Source organism: Choristoneura fumiferana, chromosome 2, assembly GCF_025370935.1.
Source record: "Choristoneura fumiferana chromosome 2, NRCan_CFum_1, whole genome shotgun sequence".
In the NCBI taxonomy this organism is placed as follows: Eukaryota; Metazoa; Arthropoda; class Insecta; order Lepidoptera; family Tortricidae; genus Choristoneura; species Choristoneura fumiferana.
In genome coordinates, this window is record NC_133473.1 from 7,420,560 (window position 1) to 7,439,435 (window position 18,876).

At 34.9% G+C, this 18,876-nt stretch overlaps 1 protein-coding gene across 1 annotated transcript; it reads left to right on the forward strand.

Annotated features, from left to right (window-relative positions):
* Positions 1–5,316: 5,316 nt before the first annotated feature.
* Positions 5,317–18,471, forward strand: LOC141441980 (lipopolysaccharide-induced tumor necrosis factor-alpha factor homolog; the record flags this gene model as incomplete). Its single annotated transcript, XM_074106868.1, is given in 3 exon segments — positions 5,317–5,474; positions 15,163–15,303; positions 16,418–18,471. Coding segments are annotated over 2 exon segments (237 nt in total). The 3' UTR covers positions 16,521–18,471.
* Between the last annotated feature and the right edge of the window lie 405 nt (positions 18,472–18,876).

Consider the following 18,876-nt stretch of genomic DNA (forward strand, 5'->3'; position numbering starts at 1 on the left):
GATCAGATACCAAAGGTTTCTTTTTCAGTAACTCGGTCACGTCTACGTCGCAATTCCATGGAACCAAACTTATTTTATCTGTGATATTTTTTATTTCGAAAGTTTGTCAATTTTATTTTGTTTCTTTTCTATATAAAGGAGTCTACATACATACATACAGTTGCTACGTCAGAATAATGAAAGCAAAATGATTTGGAACTGAAAAATAGAGTCATTTTAAGTCACTACAAGCTTAGCCCTTAACTTGGCAGTGTGTGCCACAATGAACATGATACAAGCAAGACTATCTTTTTGTATTTTTTTTTGAATGTAGAATTTTTCGGACGAAGGTAACGACGAGGTTTGAATCATGAACTATTTTTAATTTTGTCAAATTATGGGTTGGATTTTATATCATCTATTCCATATTATTAACCGAATTCAAAAAAGGAGGAGGTTCTCAATTCGAGTGTATGTTTTTTTTGTATGTTTGTTATTTAATATCATGTCGGCAGTAGCCGAAGTACATCAGTACCTACTTTATATTCTGGTTTACAGCGTGTGTTTTTTCTACAAACACAAATTGGTTATATTTATAATGGATTTAAATGGGTAGCGTGGGTTTTATAATGAGAACATCAGCTCGAATTCAACAGGTACTTGTACAAAAAGCAGTATGGGTACTCCCCCTATATTATGTTTCCCTCTTTGTTTGTGGCGGGTATGGCTGGATAAGACACACTGCGTTTCAGACGGAAAGCACATCTCTTGATGCACTACTGCTCTCTCCTACGAAATGGAGTCGAAAACCCGTCTGTGTTCTCACGTGTTCAATTATTTCTGCCTGAACAATAATAATATGGTCGCACGCTCAGGGATGCGCCGCCGCCGTCGGTTCTTCACTGCCCTTAAAGGGTTCCGGAGTCGCGCTAAAAACTCGCCGACCGCAAGGGCGATAAAGCTTCTGAACCTATTGGTGACTCAGGTCCCGGATGTTGACGTGTTCGCTGACTACTGGCAGTCGCTTCTTAATAAAATATGGAAATGTTTTTGTAAATCTGTTTAATGTAGTTATAATGTAGGTATGTAATGTTTTTATGTTTAGTTAGTAATAGAGACGCATTGATATATACTGTAAGTCTTTGTTAAGAATAAATAAATAATAAACAGCCGTTAAATTTTAAGTTTAACATTAACTACCAGATCGCTGCCAGAAATAACAGAAAAACAAAGCTGTTGAAACGAAGAGGTGTATAAGTAATAGTAAGGATATCAAATATTGGTACCTACCTACTTACTTGAATTTGAGTTCGTAATTTAATTACATATTACAACAATATATGGAAACCGTAAATTTTACCACTTATTACAACAAAAGAATGAATGCATTATATTTTCCAGCATTAATTGAGCTTGAAAGACTAATTTTGTATCACGTTCACAATTTCACCTGTATAAATTTTTTAAATTATATTCTCCCTCACTGCCTAATATAACCTCTTTACTACTAATCTTTACAACTATTTCTGTCACGATACTTCAAATCATAGATGAGAGTGTTGCTTCAAATTTCACATGCAGTTTGACGGCTGTTGACGTGTATAGGTAAACAATACCAAATTATTAAACAAAATAGTCCTTTTCATTTAGTACTACTTTAGTACTTTTATTTAGTACCAAATTGCTGTAATTTAACTGTTGAAGAGATCAAAATGTCACTGGTCGCGGTTGGTCGAAGTCCCGTGACGCTGGTTTGTCCAGCTTGCAAAGCCACTGTGATAACAACGATGGAATACAAAGCGACTAGAAAAACGCATCTCTGGGGTCTCTGCTTGTTCCTTTTTTGGTTAGTGGTAGGTACAATTCTTGAATAGGCAGTGGCCACCGTCAATCTTTACGATTTGGCCGACATTCTCCGTCTGTAAATAAAGACAACGACGACAGACGTCTTCTCGTCCAATCCGTGCCGTAAGACGAAAGTCTTCAACCCTTCAACCAGTGTGTATTTCCAGTGATCACTATTAAAATAGGAAAAGAGTTGCTCTGCGAGCTATGGAGATAGCTATGCTCGGGGTTTATCTACTCTTCGGGATCGAAATTAAAAAAAGTAGCTTTTTTTCTCTAAAACAGATTCAGGGATTTGATTGAAAAACTGTTTTTTCTTCGGCAAACGATAAAATGGATTCTCTCTCTTTATTTAAGTTAATAATGGTAACGGGTTGGTTTGTTAATGAAGTCCTTAAAGTAATAAAACTTAAATAGTTTTTTACTTTTCAGCTGTTGGCCGTGTTCCTGTCTTCCATATTGCACAAATTCATGCGGTAAAATCGAACACATATGTCCTTACTGCAAAACGCACATTGGGACGTATTTAATATAGATCAGTTAATAAGTCATCAAACTAAAACACTGTTATAACAGCTTTTATTTAACTCCACATCATATATTTATTTGCTTGTATCAAATATTATAAGTAAATTTTCGGATCGACCTGAAATTTGGTATACATAATGGATGATAATGCAAGTACACTGCAAATAAAGCTTGTTATACAATTATTTATGTAACAATCCTTTTTATTTATGTCAATGCATAATATCAAACTAACATGTTATAAGTTTTAAGCATTATAAGGGTATAAATAGACAATGCATAAACATTACAACTTGCGTGGTTTTAGGTGACTTTCATATTCGATAAGATTTAAAATTACATGATCTGGCTTCTGTTAAATTTGGCAATGTTTGTTGTATTTGAAAAACACAGAATCAAGTCAAGGTCATGTCAACTAAATGTATTGGATCTTATTGTCACATGGAATTCAGACTAAAAAGGGAGTAGGTAATGATAATGTAACAAGGTTACCCACATATTGTAATAGGTTAGTGTCTCAAAGATTTCTAATTAATCCGTCAGTTACATGAATTGGACACGTATATTTTTTTTGTTAATTAAACAAAAAAACCGGCCAACGTGTCGGACACGCCCAGGATAGGGTTCCGTAGCAATTACGAAAAAATCAAATAGGATTTTTTTAAGGATTTCGTATTGTGTACGGAATCTTTCAAGCTTAGGTTTATTTTATGCCTTAGGCTGCTAAATATTTACTCTGAAACTACTAATAATTCCCAAGCAATCTTAGCCGCTATAATTTTCCTTGTAAAATTGATATATCTACTACCATTCTGAATTTTTTCAAATTTTCCACCCAACAGATAAGATTTTAGAGCGTGGGGGGGCGCTCGATTTTAATGAAAATTTGCACTTAAGTTGAATCTTTCGCAAACAGATAATTAAATAGGAGAACTGTCTTAGCAACCCTCCAATGGTTTTAAAATAACTATCCAACGATACCCCACTCTATAGGTTTAGAACAGAAAAAAAACAACCCCACTTTACGTCTGAGGTGAAACTCAAAAAATTGTTATTCTTCAAACCCATTCGTGTGGCGTATCTATAGATAGGTCTTCAAAAATAATATTGAGATTTTTAATATCATTTTTTTCTAAACTGAATAGTTTGCGCGAGAGACACTTCCAAAGTCGTAAAATGAGTGCCCCCCCCCACCCTCTATAACTTCCAAAATAAGAGAATGATAAAACTTAAAAAATATATAATGTACCTACATTACCATGCAAACTTCCACCGAAAATTAGTTTGAACCAGATCTAGTAAGGAGTTTTTTTTTAATACGTCATAAATCGTAGGTAAAGTAAAGGAAACTTTTATATTATGTTACTTGCGGCTACTTGGCCGTTTTTTTATAATTTAACTGACGGACTAGACTCGTAAGTAATTAAAGGATGATTAAATCATAAAACATCGTACCTGGCTTTTCATATTCAGAGGAAGCGCGGTTTTTACCTATTTTGACCTCAAGTTTATTACTTACTAATCTTTACTCGCAGTTTCGCTCAATCATTGGCATTGAATTGAATTTCTGTAATTTTGGAAGATTTGAATGCTCAAAAGTTACAATAATATGGTCTTCATTACCGTTAGTTGTATAAAAAACACTCAGGCCATACCTTACTCCTATATTATAATTTTTTTTTTGGAGATTGTGACCAGAAGACGGAAGTAAGATACTTTTGTCCCTGAAAATGACATAGTTTCCGCGGGATAGCGATAAATAAATTCTACGCAGATCGAGTCACAGCCCGATGTCTGTAACGAAATCTTGCGAGTCTTGGACCCACTTTGAGTGGTCAGATTGATTTTTGGTATACATTATGTAGGCTGCATGACATTGCAAGTACAACCAACACAAAGGTAAGTCTTAAAAAAACTTGCACAACAAAAACTTATCTCATTGATAAGACTAATGAACAACATTAAAAAAATTTAGACAGGAAAAACATTCTTTGACTAATCACTCTCAAATTACTAAAGATAATAATCGGGACAAAAACATTGCAAGGTTGTAGTCGAGGCAACAGAGTTAAGTACAATGGAATGAACTCCTACTTATCCTACTAATAATATAAATGCGAAAGTTTGTGAGTATGTATTACCAGGGGTTGGTCCGTTAGTTACGTAAAAGTGCTAGTTGTAATCCGTAATTTTTAATAAAAAAAATCGTACAAGATATTTATTTAAACATAACTCTACAGTTATTAGACGGTGTTAACAATTGTGTTATAGACAGTAAAGTTTTGAAAATCTTAAAACTATTTTTTTCTAACACACTTTCAACTAAATAATGAAACAAAAAAAAAACTTTTTCACTTCTCATGCTCGTAAAGTTCGTGTTTATGCTGGGTCTAGGCGACATAAAATAACTTTTTATGCTCTAGTGCATAAAATAAAATCATCGTCTAAGACCAAGGTAATCAGGTGTCAACAGCCACAAACGAAGAAGTTTCTATTATATTTTTTAATTCATTTTTAGTTTATATAAAACTAAAAATCAATCATAATAAATCAATAAAACTAAAAATGTATAATTATATAGTAATGCATGAAAAATATAATGCACATGTAAATGTTTCCACTGTTGCTATTTCATTTTCTCGCCATCGAAGTGAAAAGCGAAAGTGTAAGAGTGTAAAACTCGAGCATTAAACCCATTTTCCCCTCGCGTGTCTATCCCATGAACTGACCATGACTATTTGAACGTCTTGAGTAAAATGGCTCGTTTTATGCTTTTGTTGTACAATCTACTAATAATTACACTTGGAAATGCTACCAATATTTTTATATTTGAAAAGGCAGTTCTTAATACGTTAATTGTTATTTACACGCAAAACACCGGCACGCATCACGTAATACCTAATCGATAATCGAGATAGAAAGACGTCGAAGGTGTACATATGCAAGAAGAAGCTTGGACACCATGATTACGTCAATGATGAGTCATCGACGCGCCTTCGTGGCGGCGGAGGCCTACGCTCCGCGGCCAGCGGACTCCGGAGCGCTAGTCTTGTTGTGCTATTACCGCAACGCGCGCGCTCTCGTGCGTCCGTTACTTGTTTGTTTAGTGAAAATAATAACAGGTATGTTACAAGTTATAATATTATTTTGGCTAGTTTCATCTGCCCCGGTATTTGTGTGTTTATAATGATTTATTTAAGTAAAATTTGAACTACGCCGGTTTCCGGTTGGGAAGAAATTATGCATGCGTGTTTAGGTAAACCAGGTGAAACTATTGTATAATTTTCAAAGTAGTTTACTTTGATATTAATTGTGTTTTGTTTTGCAATAATTAGGTTGTTGAGATGAGACTAACTTAATCGGATAAGAACAGGTTTTATGGTTAGAAACATCTACGTCTTTTCCACTGGACGATTTCGGATTCGTGGGTAGAATAATCAGATAGGATTTTTTTATATAAGTTATATATGAAATGAATTATATATAAAAAATAGATTATAAATCCAACATAGCAACAAATGTAGTGCTACTGGGACCAATGCCAATTTCGTGTCACAAATGAGGAATTTACGAATTCGCGAAATGCTAATGCGATCGGTTTTGTTGGAACTATTTCGAGATGTCGGGTTCGGAACGAGATTATACTGCTCTTATATATTATACGCAATGTGTACGGCGGTCAAATTATTTTTAATTTTGTAAGGAAGCTTCGTCGGAAACTGAGCGAGCACGTCTTAAGAACTTACTAACTAGATTACAGAGATGTGTCGATAAAAAAAAACTTTAAAACGAATAATGGACGAAATACCTACAGAATGGAAATTATAATAAGTACAATTTTCGGTGGAACTATTGACTATACTGACTTTTATGATAGTGTACTCTACGGATTGATTTAGGTTAGGTTAAGTTTATTTCATAACAATCCTGTAAAGATATCAATTTCTGAGAAAATTGCATTACATCAAATGACCATTACGTATTTTGTCTATTATTATTTTTAAACTTTGTGTATTTTGATACGTACCTACCTCAAAATTAAAACAATGCACACAAATAATATTTGAAACAACCAAACTAACTTTAAACTAATCTATTAAACCAACGGTTTCGTACCATGGAGGAATAAAAAAAGGCTAAGTACTTGACTACAGTGAGTTGTTTGCATTTTGGTCAGTTCTTTGTTCATTTTTCGTATATTGTAAAGTAAAAGTGTCATTATAATTGATAGCATTGATGATCTAGCTATTGACAAAGAGGCTATAATAAATGAATTTATAAATCCATCGAGGAAAAGAAGAATTGTCAGATTCAGGCCTGATCACTAACCATGTGGGGTTCATTTTGTCACAGCACCCGTCTTCTTGATTTCGGCTATTAGTTTATATTTGCCGACTAAACTCACGAGCAATTGAATTTCAGCAATGTTAAAATTAGCTCCACGTTCTATTTTTTTATCTATTAAAAGTCATACTATAGTTTTGCGTAAAAATCCCACAAGCTTGTAACTAACACACTACAAGTATCACGAAACACCAATCATTGAACATAACCTCAAATTTTAACTGACCGTGACGTTTTTACCTGACAGACAATGGAATAGTCTATCCTGCTCTAACATTTGCTTATGCCATGATTATGTTTGTTTCACCTCCCTGAAGTTAGCCTCAAATAAACAGTCGAATAGATATTCGTGAGATAAATAGCGATTGAAAAATCGACAACCATTTATCAGACTAATAAAGTATGGAATAACTTTATTGGTCTGTTAACTCTTTGATAATATACAGCACTAGACAGATTCAAACGCCAGCAACAGGTTTGACCTTGCCATTGCGAGCGAGGCCTTTTTATATGTTACTATGTTACTAAAGAGCAAAAATAAAGTGCCATTTTGCATGAAACTCTCTATACAAAGTGGTTGTATAGGTACATTTATTTTGCTCGTCAGTATAGGACCATCCGCGTCTGTGTTTTTTGCACTAAAATCCATGTCATTATCAATAGACAATGAAATCACGATTTTGGAGCGAATGAACTATTTTTTTAACCGTCTGGCTGTCATGATGATTTTATTAACTACCTAATTACTAGTTTTAGCCCACGACTCCGCTTGCGAAGAATTTTATCACTATTCCATGGTAACTGTAATCTTCCCGGATAAAAACTACCTAATGTCCTTCTCATAGTCTTAAGTTATCTCCATAATATCTAATTCCGTCACTATCGGTTGAAATACTTTAAGCGTGAAAGAAAAACAAACAAGTGTATACTCTTTTCATATAATAAAACTAGTAAGGATTGTTTGAAGTCAAGGTAAACTGTAGAATAAAGAAAATGACCGCGTATTTAATCGTATACTTTTGGAACACGTGGAAACGTAATGGTATCTTTGCTAATATTATAAATGAGAAAATATTTACCTGTTTGGTTGGTTGTTTCGCTATCACGCTTAAAATACTTAACCAAGCGTGATAAAAAATAACATGAAGATAACTTAAGATCCTGCAAAGGACATAGGCACTTAAATATTATCCCGAAAAACTGTATAGTACCCGCGGGCGCGCGATAAACGGGTTATTCGTAGACAAAGTCGCTGGCAACAGATATTTGGTGTTGAGATAGCTTAAATCCTGTGGAAGGACATAGGATAGATTTTTATCCTGGAAAATCGCATGGTACCCGTGAGGTATGGCGATAAACAAATTATTCGCAAACAAGGACGCGGGTAACAACTAGCAAATAATGATAGTGGTGCTAAGATACTATTATGTTTCTATTGGATGACTAAATAACCTAGTGGTCGATTAATTATACAGTTCGGTTATAAAAATAAATTCTAATTTATGCGAAAGGTGAATGAAATTCTAAAATAAATACCTATCTATTTACTTGTGTTTTTGTAATTTAAATTTAAATTTATTTTTTCCCTTGTAATACTCGTATGTAAGACTTGTTCTAGTGCATAATTTATTTGTGTCAATGGAATAAAGAGATATGACTATGACTATGACTTGTTGAGCTTGGCTATCCAACGCTATTCTAATGATTAACGAGATTATAAAAGGTAGATAATTATATCTATAAATTGTAATTTGAGTATAATATGTTTGGCTTTATTTACTTAAATTAGTTAGATATGATTTTTGTGGCCTTGAACATAAATACTTTAGCGGCATTCAGAAATGGTTTGAAAACTGTTAACTCAACAATGCTATTTGTACACAAACAAACAATATTTAAATCGATATTGTGACAAATTGAAGCAAGGTGTCGTTACGATTGACCAATGAAACAAAACCCCTGTCTAATACGGATTCACCTTGACACAAAGCTCAGTATAAATAGTATTTTAAATCTACCCAATCTAAAAGGACCCTGGGTATGGTAAAGCAGGGTGTTTTAGAGAGCTCTGTTTAGATTAGTTGGGTCGCTTAGTGAGGTTATGGGGGCGTGTTCTGTTGTCACGAGTCACTCCCTGTCCAGGGCCTTGAACTCTTTCTACAAATGACATGTAGTCACTGGTACAGTCAGATTATTTTTCACAAAGAACGTGTCGAACACGTAATGAGTACAGTCAAAGAAATTGAATCACGTACACCTAGAATCTTTGTGCTACTGATGTCATATTGACATTTCATACATCTGCCCTTTGATGAACGAACTACATCTGCCACAGAAATCATATATAGCGAAATTTATTATGAATATCCCACCCTGGTACGCAATTCAGTTTCCTCGGCTGTTGAATTGAATTTAGGTAGCTACTTAACTACTTTACGAGGCAATTTTTTGATGAAATTTGAAAAACTAAAAGCACTTATGGTAAACCTGCATGGCTGCTTGATCATCAAACCATGGATACCATTTTTGGCCAAAGTGTGCACTTAGACTATTCCAACAAGCCCGAACACGGCTAGGCTACGTTTAACTGTCGTAAAGTCTTAGTGCTTGCGTTACTGCTATATTATCAGGCGCTAAATACCATATAGACATTTGGTCAAAGAACAGTCTATGACGATTCTTTCAAGCCCGAACACAGATAGGTTATGATTTATTGAATCAGGCGTTACTTTGCGGAGGTCCATATCAATGAACTAAAAGAATTTCTTTGCTCACCCGCCACCTTATGATTGCTTAGTTTATGCAAGACATGCGTGTTCATGCAGTTCCTCCACCTCCACACTGTAAGAACACACACAAATCGCACACAGATACCCATCTATCACCACCACCACACTACACTGTCACGTTTTGAACAACCGTACACCATGCTACCAGATGTTAGATATGCATTATTATTATCTTGCATAAGCTTAGCTATCATAAGGTCGCGGGTGAGCAAAGAAATTCTTTTAGTTCAGGTAGGTTATGATATTTGTCTTGCACAAGACTTAAATATTAGTGGAGTGGAGTCCTATGGTCGGAGTTCAAGTGTCATGTCAGTCTAAAATCAAGATGGTAGTATAATATAATAATGAATTTAGAAGGAACAATTAAAAGGCTTTACAGATTAACGGGTAAAAGTCGGTTAAAATCTTAATGTTGAAAATTGGACGCATATTAAGTAGTAAGGAACCCTACACAGCCGAAGGCCGGTTTTTTGCTTGTTTCAATGCGAGCATCGGATTGCATTCTTGGAATTATGGACAATAATATTGTGAGGATGTCTAATGTTTACACAGAATGTCGGTGTCGAAATGAGTGTGTCAATGAATACTGCATTTTGTAACCCCCGAAGCAAAAAGAGGGGTGTTATAAGTTTGACCGCTATGTGAGTCTGTATGTCTGTGTCTGTCTGTTTGTCTGTGGCACCGTAGCTCTTAAACGGGTGGACCGATTTGAATGTAGGTTTTTTATTTGATAGCAGGTTTTCTAGCAATGGTTCTTAGACATGTTTTATCAAAATCGGTTCAGCCGTTTTTGAGATATTGAACATTGAAGTGACAAAGTCGGGTGTTTTTCAACTTTTTGTTGGTTAGGTTATATTATAAATGACTGATAGATTCAGACGGAACTTTGTGAAGGTCGTCTATGAGTGAAACAACACTACTTTGGTAGCAGTAGTAAGATAAGAATGAGCAGTTTAACGGTTGTTTAAGCTACTGTGTAAAGAAATAGCAAGTAAATCTGTTATGGTTTCATTTTCTATATGTTTGGTCTCGTCTCGTAAGACCCAACGACCTAAATAATACGTCAAAACTAATGTCGACTTCACCGATTGACATTCAGGGGCTGTTTCACCATCCATTGATTAATTTAATTTGACGGATAAATGTGATGCCGTCTCCGTCTATTCGAACAAAACAAACAGAGACGGCATCACATTTATCCGTCAAATAAATATAATCAATGGATGCTGAAACAGGAGGTTATAGTTTCAAATTCTACTGATCAAAATTTGACGCGAGTCTTACTAGGTTAAGCAAGGTAGGTACGCTTCGGTTTTTATGCATTAGAAAAAAGGCAAACCTTGACCTTTATTGTTATCCAAAAAATATGTTTTAATAAATAACTGTTATTTATAAAGTTCTATCAAAGTAAAATACTAAATCTTAACACTTAATTCTTGTTTCATCAGATTTCACAATTAAGTAAATTGATGATATCTTGTGATGCATTGAACGCTGACTAATAAATAGGAACTTGTTTAAAAATTGATAGACCACTTATTTGACTGATGGTTAGAGAGAGAATTTGAAGTAGCGATTACAAGTTCAATATGGATAAGACTAGTACAAGTAAGTATTTATTTTTATCAAAAAGGTGCGTAATAAATAGGATCTGTTATGTTAAAGCTATATAAAACTTCATTAATTATAATACAATATTTTTCTTTACGTATGTAACTGTATGTACTTTATGTATATACTATAAGTATAGTTTGTTGCAAGAATAACATTTATAGAATTAAATTATCTATAACATTGCATTGCGGTAAGTAAGTAGTGAGATAACTATAAAACCAATAAACAACATGATATCTAATAAATAAATCTATCTATCTAACCAATCGCATTAGTCATATCCATATTAAACTTGTAATACTACTTCAAATCCGCTCTCTACTGATGGTGCCTACAAGTTGAAAAACGTGCCATGGTTAGAATTTAATAATTATTTGATGAAAAACAAAGCCTAGAAAACAGACCAAGTAAAATTGATACAAAAAAACGTTTCATAGTAAACGTTCCCCTATTTTATAGAAGCTGCTCTTTTTTTAGGTCTATCCGCCCTCCATTTTCAAACTATCATATCAACCCTAGCGTAGAGGCACGCCTAGTTTACAATACATCTCGTGTAATACATAATAATATATAAACAACTATTAAAGAATTCGAGGGGCGCCTAATTTAAAACTCTGCCCCGGGTGTCTAAAATTGGCAACGACCTTCAAACTCCAAGTGGGCTAGTTACCGCGTTCATACATTGGGTAGACTAGAATAATTTAGAGAAGCTAAATACAACAATTGAGTTGATTGAGGTAATTAATCATTTAATTGTGTGTGTCATTAGGCTTTATTTAATAGAGTCAAAACGCTGCTGGAACTTTTCTGTTTGCTACGACTGTTACGTAACATATGTCTCATGATGACTCCATGGTATCTTTGTATTAAGGACACTATTGGATAGAGCTTACATATTTCTCCTACCATTATTACAATATTGTACAACATAATAGTCATGATTATTGAATCGAGGCTTCAAGTTTATTAAAATCCAACTAAATGCTAACTCATAATACCTACAAGTAGGTATCATCAATTAAAAAAAAAACCTTTTTTAAGGTTTTTTTTACTTACACAATATATACATTCAGATATTCAGATCCGAGAAAAGAAAAATATAATTTTTACCTTAACATATAGAGAGCTAAATGAAAAATTGTGTACATGCAAACTTTAAAAGAGCAGATTAAAAGTACTTTCAAATATAAAAAAATGGAAAAACAGCAAAAAGGGTTAAAATCGAAAACCAAAAATTAACATTATTAATATTATAAAAAATAATCTACCAGTCTATGAAAGCGTGTCTGGGCGTACATGTGTGTGTGTGTGTTTGACCTTAACGTTGATATTATCTCGGTATAAGTTCAACAAAGTGGATCAAAATTATGTTGATTCTAGCACTCGTGGCCAAAGCAGATGCTTTACACCATTATGAGATAAACGTACGAGTGCTCGTCACTGTCCTAATAGTTGCCATCTTTACTTTTATGCCATTAACAACAGAGATGACAGCATGTTTCATCTATTGGGCATTAGCGTTACCGAGCACTCGGTCGTTTACCTCATCAGGAATATTTCGGTAAGTGATTAAGTAGGTTAATTTGACATCATTTACGCATATCTTTTTCAAGACTTTGTAGGTAGTTGTCTCGTCAAGAAATGGTTCCGTACATTGGAAGATGTAGAAAGCGTACCGCATAAAGGCGTGACCAAAATTCCGGTAACATCTTCAGAGATACGTTCCGTTGAACTAACCCAACCATTTACTGGAATGTAACGGATTAATTTTAAAACACCGTGTATAAATCTTCTTTTTAAATATGTACCTATCAATCAATTTCACCAATATTCTTGTAATGCTACGAACCCTAAATAAAAGTTGAAACCAAGGAACTGAAGTAGCGGTTGTTATTTACTAGATAATAATATGTGTTCGTTTGATAGGCATTTAATAAATTTACCACATCTCGTGGGCGCGTATGAAGGCTGAATTTTGCATGATAGCTAATAATATTATTTAATAATATTTGTCAGACAGATGCTTTATTACAATTGTTTTGCACGCGATTGCTAAAATAAGCTCATTTTTTTCCTGTGAATCTGACATTTTTTACTTAATTACATTTGTTCTTTCTTTATTATTACAGATGATACCTATGATTAAATGTCAGTGTGATTTCGTTGTAGTGGTAAATTGAGAATATCACCACCGCAAATACCAGTATACGGTCGGTTTTCTTACTTATATGTATAAGATGTATCCACTTTTTCATATTATTGGCATTACAATGTTTGTCCGAATTTATTTAGTGGACAGCTTATAGCACAGAATAAGAATAATAGTACCTTAAAGTTTATAGTTATGTGGTACATGCTGGTACATATGTTTGGTTTAAAGTACAGGAGCTCTAAAATATAACCGAAACTCAATCAAAATACCTATACAAAAAATGTAACCATCAAAGTGATGCGGTTGAAAAATGTATACTTAGGTTTGGGCTCCCACTGTAGATAAGATAAGTAATTAAAAACACTATAAACATTTTATTACGCCATTAGTGTCTGCGTATTCGGAATTCAACGCGGTTATATCGTTTCATCTGATAATTGAGTCATTTGTCTATATTAATGAACATTTTTCTTGATTATGTGATAAGGGTATACGTTTAGTTTATCCATTAAAATTACCTACTTAAACTTCACATTAAATGGATATCGAAAGCGCAACGTGGTCGGTCACCCGTTCATCGTTAGGCGTTTAGTCTTCGTTTTGCCGCGTGTTTGCTGTAAATTTTTAATGTGATATTTTGATAAAAAATACAGTTTATTGATCCCTGTTATTGGAAATATCCGATATATTATTATTATCTTCTTTGTGAGGAAGTCTATGCGAAACGTTATATTCGTAGGTACCCCACCGTCAAAATATTGAGTGATAAGTACATAGTGACCATCACTTTCATGATGACGACGAATATAAAACTAGCTAAATATCTCGTGATAAAATACAGTTTTACTAAACGACTAAACGAGTGTAAATTATTTAGTATTTTGCGGGCTGTGTCCTTGCATGCTATTTCAATAGCACGCAGCTGCCATGCAAAACATTGTACTAATTTTATTACCTGTATAATATAGTGAAATGGTTATTTTTAACATAAAATATATACTTAGGTAGAGTCATTCACGATGACGCGTGCCGTGGTTATTATTACAATGTAATTAATGTCTAATTTTGACAAAATCACGCGTCTTAGTGGATGGCACTAGAGTATAAACATTAACATAATGTATGTATACTTTACTTTATACGAGATTCAAGACTATTCATACCGTAATGAATGTACCAACCTTAAATTCTTAAAAAACAAAACCCAGAAAAAAGCAGGACAATCAAGATCATTCTGCGATTGGATGCTTCAAGGATACTACTCGTAAATATACCTACGACTTGTAATGTCGATCTGGAATGACCGACCGACAATAATTAAGTAATTATTCGAGCCAAACCACACGACGACTTGAATTATTAGATTGTGCATTATTGTCGTACTTTCCAAGTCGACAAATACGCGATCGTACATTAGGCACACCGCACCCTGTTTGAAGTAATTGTAAATGTGTAATATTAATTATGAAACGTTTCTTGGGATTCTAATGCGACTTTGTAGACTTTGTAAGACATTGCATGTACCACAATTTTATTGGAGTGCAATGAGCTTCTGGAAGGTGTAGTGAAAGGAGCATTACTTCACCAAGTCACACAGCTTTTCCAGTGGGAGCCCCCATCTTTAATAAAACTTTACGACGTCATGTTTTCCTACTTCTCTTAAGTTTCCTCCTAACAGTCAGGTGCTGCAAATTTGGAATGTGACAAAAAATGTTTAGGTACTATAAGTAATTTCATTGGTCACGGTATAAATTACCTATCAAATTAAATAACAATAAAAGCCATTCCATTTACGTGAATTTGGTCTTGACTAAATCTTGGTCGACAATTTATTGATAGCCGTATAGCCAGGTCGTTTTGATTTGTTCTCATGACTTGTTTGCATTATAATAATCAGGTTTTATTTTCCAGATTCAAGATGAGCGCCGTCCCAGTCGGTCCCCAACCCACGAACCTAACCTGCCCGTCTTGCCGAGCTTCCATAGTCACGCGGCTCGAGCACAATGCCACCGCGAAAACTCACATCATTGCCTTAGTCTTGTGTTTGTTCCTGTAAGTATTCATGAGCTTTCTAGAACACTTCTTGCCATCTGAACCGTTGGCAGTCCATCATAGTTCAATTCTCGTGGAAGTATCTGCCACGCACGGTGACACTTTTGAATTAGCTTGTAATGCCAATATCTCTGGACCAGAGGCCGTATTGTCTAACGCACAGACGCTAGCGATTCTGTCACACTGTCTCTTTCTACCCTCATCCTATACCGTTTGACAGAATGAAGTGGTGACAACGATTGCGATTCCAAGTGCGTTAGACAAAAAGGCCTGTGTACTCGTCCTCTTAGGATTATGGAGTATTTTAGTTCATTGATTCTGGAGTCCTTGTCATACAGTTTTTCATTTCCACAACGTTAACCGACTTTGATCTTCATTGTAATTGAAAGAATTGAGTCGAGTACCAGAACTCCACCTTTACGCTGCAAATGCCAAGTTGTCATTCCATACGTTTGCAAATGAAATCATCGCGGCATTAATTGTGAAAAGGTTCTACTCTACGTGATTAAGTTTCTTTGATTGTACCTAAAAGTACCTAAAAGTGAATTATCCATCTGATTCATTCATAATTTTGTCAATTTAGATAAATGTGCATTACTAAGTATTTGTAATGGTAAGGTTCTAGATTGGAAAGTTAAGTGTTCCCCGAACACTTATTAGTGTGAAAGATAAGTGTTACAAGGATATGATTAAATGTGTATTAATGTTCTATTAATAATTATTTATTCTACGTACTATCTTATACTAGATAGTACTAATCGAGCATTGCTCGCTGATAATATAATAAAATGAAATAGCTCCAATGATTTCGGAAAAATAAGACTTATAGAAAAATTTATGTAACTCACCTTGTTTCCATTTTTAAAATATGTAAGTACTAGCTTTTGGCCGCGGCTTCGCCCGCGTGGGATTCGGTTATCGCGCGCCGTTCCCTCGGGAACTTTGAATTTTACCGGGTTAAAAAGTAGCCTATGTCTCTCTCTTATTTTTCCTCTTAATAAAATGAAGACCCAGAATTTATATTCAATGTCCATTCTGTACCTGTGTGTCCGATTTGTTATTCATTCAAGGCCTGCTACTCAATGACATAAAAAATGATAATTTTCTCTTGCAGATGCTGGCCATGCGTCTGCGTCCCTTACTGCATGGACTCCTGTAAAAATGCAGATCACTATTGCCCTAGCTGTAACTCCTACCTGGGCACTTACAAAGGATAGAAATCTTCAGCGCATACTTTAGAGCCGCATCATACTAGCGTTTTTCGAGCGTTATCGTAGTGTGTGTCCGCGCAGTATTGAAGAGAGGTTCGTGTAACGGCGTCACATTTTCAACGGCGTCATGCAAGCGTCGGCGTCTTATACTCAAAGTGTCTTAAATAAAAACAAATGCCACTGAAGTCGTGGTGCTGACGCTGCGCGGGCGTTGACAACACTCCAAATACGCTAGTGTGAAGGGTCCCATCAATGATCACTTTCTGGTGGATCAGGTTCTGTAGTGTACACTAAATACTACAGTTTAATTATAACTGCCTCACCCTGATACCCCGAATCTTTAGTTTTAAGTGGAAACTTTATGATTCAAAGTATGAAAAGATTAGTCTAAGTGAATTATGATTACCTAAGTTTGTATTTTGTATTCGTGTAACCACGATATTTCTAAGAGATGATTGTGAATTACAAAGAAGATTATTGTATTTGTGTTAACGTATTAGAGACCATTTTTTATAGTTTTTAAAGTAAATGGAAAGATGTACTCGTATGTACCTACTTACTCGTAGGTATATACGTTTAAACACGTAGAGCAAACCATAACGTGAGGCAATCGTCAATTAAAAGTTTTATTACCTTAATTAATAATGGCTTCCAACTTTATGAAACAAAATACGTGAGCCTTACGGGAGATAATTATTTTGTAACAACGGCTTTTACTTGAAAACATCGAAAAGCTTGACAGCCTAGCGACAGAATGAGCGATTTCATAGTCCATTACCTGGCCGAGACGGTCACTGCACAAGTTACTATGTAAGTACACACGCAATGTACCTATTAGAAAATAGCTTGCCGTACCAGAGCTGGTCACACATAGCCCTGGCCAGTAAACAGGAATTGTATCGGAAATCAAAAAGTTCTCATAATTTTTTTATACCTAAGTGCTTTTATTTTCCTTCCGTAGGATTCCCAACAGTAGGAATTGTGATTGAATTATTTTCCACTGCAAGCATTCATGGAAATCATTCATAATACTCTTTCATGTTAAACTTTTGGTGCTTAATACTTTGAGTTTGTTTACTAAAACTGTTAGCCTAGTTGTTAACGAGGAAGTAGACACTATTGAAGTTTTAATTTTGTCTTAATCCGAAGTTACTTTAATTTACTTTTCTTGATAATTAGACTTGTAGCAACCTACCCCACTGCAGTTTGTTGCAATATTTGCAATGTTAAATATTTCTAAATAAATTAAGAATATATGCACTTTAATTTACATTATGTAGTATTAAGCAAGTACATTTTTAACCTGGCACGATATTGTCTAATTACAATCGCAATCTCCTTTCCTTTTCCTACAAAATGTGTTCACAGCGCGGATTTGTAAACCTGTCAAAGTAATAGTGATGATTAATGCGCCGCGCGTTTTGTTCCAAACAACCAGTCTAGTGCCGTAAGGTACATAGATGTCAATGCGTTTGAGAGATAAAAATGGCGATACAGATTGTGATTGAGTAAAAGAGACAATATTGCCCTACCAGAGCTACCAAATGTCAGCAATAAAATGTGTTGCCAGTCCTATATAAGTACCACAAACATGCATGTTTATAATTGGAATACGTAAAAAGAACTGGCCAGTACACAAGCAATGGCCAGTAGTAAATTAAGAAAAGTGGTAGAACTAACTGGCCAGCACTAAAAAGTTTACAACAATGTGCCACCGACACGATTCTGGTATACTAGAATGTAAAATGAAACAGTTACCTTTACCGCAAGCCGCGCTGGTATGTACTTGTAGCACTGGATTTTGCAACTATTTCCTCAGAGCAACTAGATAATCTCCACTGCCCGAAGATATCGTTATTCTATTTTAAAACACTTATGGAGTGCTTGTTTGTCACGGACTTTTGAAGTAATAAGCTGTTTTAAGCATTTATAAAAATAAACGTTTCGGTATTATTAAGTGTGGTTTCGTTTTTGATAAGTAAATGCATATCCCGTTTAATAGGTCTATCGGCATGTTACTTCAGATTAGGTTATACAGAATTAATGTGCGAAATGGCGAAATTACATTTGAAATTTACCATGCACATACGAGTACCACGATGGTGGATGAAAACAAGAAGAAATCTGTACACACCTGTGAAACAATTATGAAGCAATTGTGTGTGTTACGTTCCCAATCTGCATAGGACCTGCGTGGAAACTACAGCCCAAGCCTTCGTATTCTGCGAGAAGGCCTGTACCTGCAGGACGTGTATAGGCCGAAGATCTAGATGAAACTGTAATTTGATGGGGATCGGAGTGCGATGTAGCCTGTTATACAATCATTATAAACGGTGTTATAGAGGTGAGACGTACTAGGCAA